Below are 4,180 nucleotides of genomic sequence, written 5' to 3' on the forward strand. Positions count from 1 at the left end.
GCGCAGCGGCCCGGCGGGAGGCAGGCGGTCGCCGGTGGTGGGCTTGCGCGCTCGGTGCGAAGGGCGGCGCCGCAGCTCGGATGTGAGCTCGTGCTTGAGGAAGCGGAAGACCTCCTTGGCGGGGCCGCGGCGCTCGGGCTCGAGCGCCAGGAGCCGCTGGAACATGCGCAGCGCGGGCTCGGTGAAGCGGCGCCACTGCGATGGCAGCCCGGGCAGGCGGCCCCGCTGCCAGCGCACGAACTCCTCGAAGAAGGCGTCCGCGCCCGACGCCGCCTCCCACGGGAAGTTGCCCGTGAGCACGCAGAAGATGAGCACGCCGAAGGCCCACACATCCACGCCCGTGTCCACGGCGAAGCCGTCGGCGCGGCCCGCCTGGCACACCTCGGGCGCCGTGTAGGGGATGGTGCCGCTCACGCGCTTCACGCGGCAGCCCACGCGGCGCGTCATGCCGAAGTCGGCCAGCTTCACGCGGCGGCACTCGCGGTCGAAAAGCAGCACGTTCTCGGGCTTGATGTCGCGGTGCACCAGCTGCCGCCCGTGCATGAAGTCCAGCGCCAGGCCCAGCTGCTGCACGCAGCGCTTCACCGTGTCCTCGGGGAGCCCAACCTGCGGGCGGGCGGAGGGGCGGGCGGAGGGCGGCTTAGGGGGCCCTGCAGCCATCGCGCCCACCGAACCTCCCCGCCTTCCCTGTACGGCCTGACTCCAGTTTACCAGCTACTCCCCGTTTGCTCTAAACCTTCCAGGGGCCATTCCACCCTCCGCGGGGTCCCACCTTCACCTGGGTCTTGGCTCTCTGCTGCTCAACGCCAGCATCTGGGTTCAGGCTGCCCCCACCGTCACCCCACCTGGGGGGGGTGTCCTGGCAGTTTTCTGTTTTCCTCCACCCCACCCACATGTTCCTTTCTCCTAGTAACGCCAGGCACTGTGCTAAACAGTCCCTCCTGCATGGCCTCATCAAAGCCTCGCAGTTAGGACCCCAGGGGGCCCTTCCTATTCTGTAAAGGGCAGGGCACATGCAAAGCTAGCGCTGGCTAACTGCAAAGCTAGGGTAATCTGAATGTTCCCAATGTCTCACCACTCTAGACCACCTCCTCTATGGGGCCCTTAGGGGCCTGCTCCCGGGGTGGGGGTGGGGGACACCAAATTCCTCTGTTACCCCTTATTCAGTTCCTAGGAGGCTTGGCCGTTAATCACCCCATGTACTGGGGTTGGTCTTATCTGTCATTGTCTGGGTTACTCGGTTGGGTCTGTTTCCCCCAGTAGAAAGAGGGCCCACCTTTATCTTGTTCACTGGATCTAGTGTCCTCTGTCTCCAATAGGGACCTTTGTGGTTCATGAGTAGCCTGACTACTCCCTCACACTGGGGGTCTCCCTCCCAGAGCCCCTGGAGTACCTGAGGAGGGATGATGTCAAACAGGTCCCCAGCGGGTGCGTACTCCTGGGCGAACACGTAGCAGTCCTCGGTCTCAAAGACCACATCGAAGACCTTGATGATGAAGGGGCTGGAAGACAGGCTGTTGGTGATGCTCACCTCCCGCAGGAAGTTCTTCAGCTTGGTTTTGCTCTTGTTCACGAACTTGAGGGCCATCTTCATGCCTGGTGATGACAGCAGTAATGGTGAGGAGCTCCTGCCCTGACCCCTGCACCTGAACTGTCCCCCAGCCTGTCCCCACCACAAAACCAAACAAGGATCCCAATGGGCAAGACTGTCCTCATCCTACAGAGAGAGAAACAGAACATAAAGAGGAAGAGAATGGCCCCAGGTCACTGAGGAGAGTTGGGGACCATCCTGGGTGAAGTCCATACACCCAGCTGGCAGCTCTGTGTGGAGCAGAGTGGTGGGGAGGGCCTGATGCGGCCTCTTACTAACTTCTGTTCTCCTGACCTGTGCTTGTTGATCCTGTCTGTGTCCTCCAGCCAGAATCTAGCTCCCTGGGGGCAGGGACCCTTGTGTGGCTCACTGCTGCCGCCCTCCCAGTGCCTGCAAATGGGTGAATGAGTAAGGAGACGCTAGACTGGAGGTCTAGGGGGTTTCACTGCCAACTCAAAGGCAGGGGCTCTCTGGTGGTTCAAACCAGCAGCTGTGAGGGTTTAGAAAGATGGGCATTTTCCTCTTGTGTGTGGTTTAGAGCTTCCAAAACCCCACTGGAGAGTCAGATCTAACTCTACCGAAATGAGAGAGAGAGAGAGACATGCCGAGAAGGGAGGGCCTGCAGGGCACGTGCTCCAGCTTTGTGCTTGAGGGGTATCTGTACCCACTTGGGCCCACAGCTGTGACACGTTGTGTATCCCGTGGAGCACATAACACCTCACAGGACCTGACTTAGCTCACTCTCCACATGTCCAACGCACTCCTGGTAGTGGCTCCAGGAGGCTGATGCTCATACTACCCTGGCTTGTTAAGTAACTTGCCTGAGGTCCCAAAGCAAGTTAAGTAGCAAAGCTCAGGTGACCCAATCTATGCTCCTCCTGCTGTCCTTGGCTGACACACAATCCCGTCCCGCCCCCTGGACATGTGCAGCCATGAAAGTTCATGTCATCCCCACAGGACTCACTGAGTGAGTGCCACTTCCCTGAGCCCTGGGTGCGAGAGATTCAGTAGGTAAAGTCAAACCCTCAGTAGTTGCAGGAGGTCAGTTAAGTGACTGGGAAGTGAAGATGACTGTACCACCCGCATGGACAGCTGAGGGTAGGTAGGTCAGGACTCCCCTCAGCCCTGTGTCCACCTCCCCGGGATCAGCGACCACCAATAAGCTGGTGATTTTCCCAGAAAGCACCAGCACCAGCTCTGACCTCTCCTCTGAGCTTCCATGACCCTGGATGTATGTCCGTGATGTCCCATAGACACTCCAGACAGGCTCAGAGCAGCCACCCTCCCCTCTGGGTATGTGGTGCTCCGTCCCTGCCTCCCTGTGTGTTTCAGGCCTCATCTTTGTCCTCTCCACCTGGACCAGCACCTCTGCTTCCTTGTGGTCTTCTGATGTCCACCAGAGCACTGGGGAGCCCAAAAAAATCGGCAAGTTGGCCTTGCCCCCACCCTAAACTGGGATGCTCACCTGTACCCTTGTAGGCCACCAGGTCAACCTTCCCATAGGTGCCCTTGCCCAGCTCCCGGACCAGCTCGTAGTGCTTGGTGACATCACTGGCGGCCAGCGTGCGGAGGGTCAGCGCCTGCATGTCTTCAGTGAGGAGGGGCACACCGGCTCCCGGTCCGGGGGTGGCCCCCGGCCCACAACACGGCATGGAGCGGGGCGGCTCAGGCTCCGGGCAGCCCACACTCATCTTCTCCCTGTTGTGGAAAGTGTGACATCAGGCCAGGGACCTTTCCTCCCAGCCAGCACTCAGGGTCCCTGGGGCTGAGCCTCGAGATGCCAGGCCCAGAGTGACCACAAGGGGGTGACAAGAATCTTTGCTGCATCCCCATCCCCCAAAGCTTTAGAGACCAGTAGTCCTGTACACAGTGGCCACTCTCCACTGGGCAGCGTAGCCCATTTGTCCCACACGGTCACCTGGATGTGGTGCTGGCAAGGGTCATACAAATATACAGCCACACAGTGAGTTCACATAGAGGGCTCTGTTCACAAGGGCCTTGGGGACACAGCAGTGAGCAGATAGCAGAGTCCTTGCCCTTGGGGGCTTACATTCTAGGGAAGGTGAGAGTGAAGCCTAGAAAATAGATGAGTTATATACACACTATGACAAAAGGTACATATAACATGGGGTGTAGAGAAAATATAGCAGGGGATGTGGGGAAGGTCTGAGGACAAGGAGTAACAGCATATTATAACACACACAGCTACACACCAGCCAGTCTTAGGACCATCCCCCATCACCACCACAGACGACAGCCCAAACCCCTCAGGGCCACACAATACAACCACAGCTGTGTCCTGGGGTCTTGCCTAGGGCCCCACCCCGGCGACAAGGCCAGTCGGTCCCTTGAAGACGCAGCCCTTCTGTCACAATCAATAGATGACCCCTGTGTACGCCAGGGAGCCTTCCCACAGAGCTCCTGCACTCATTTCTGAACGGACTGGGTGTCCTTGAGTCTACCTGTGGATGTTGGGGAGCAGAGACTACGGGGGTGTGGAATCCAGAGCTGCAGGGCTGATTCTGGAAGGCTCCGCGTGGGCGGCAGTGAACAAGTCACTCCTCATCTGAGGAGTCACCCCATCCATTC

At 59.2% G+C, this 4,180-nt stretch overlaps 1 protein-coding gene across 1 annotated transcript in view; it reads right to left on the reverse strand.

Moving 5' to 3' along the window:
• The window catches only part of SBK1 (SH3 domain binding kinase 1), a 3,522-nt gene extending 240 nt beyond the window's left edge, over positions 1–3,282 (reverse strand). Inside the window, exons 1-3 of the mRNA XM_006896628.1 lie at positions 3,057–3,282; positions 1,394–1,596; positions 1–606 (exon numbers count right to left, since the gene is read on the reverse strand). Of these exons, the coding sequence (XP_006896690.1) occupies positions 1–606; positions 1,394–1,596; positions 3,057–3,282 (1,035 nt within the window). The remainder of the gene's footprint in view (positions 607–1,393; positions 1,597–3,056) is intronic.
• Positions 3,283–4,180: the final 898 nt, after the last annotated feature.

This window comes from Elephantulus edwardii, unplaced genomic scaffold (assembly GCF_000299155.1).
Source record: "Elephantulus edwardii isolate Elephantulus edwardi_28Jun2011 unplaced genomic scaffold, EleEdw1.0 scaffold00186, whole genome shotgun sequence".
Taxonomy (NCBI): Eukaryota; Metazoa; Chordata; class Mammalia; order Macroscelidea; family Macroscelididae; genus Elephantulus; species Elephantulus edwardii.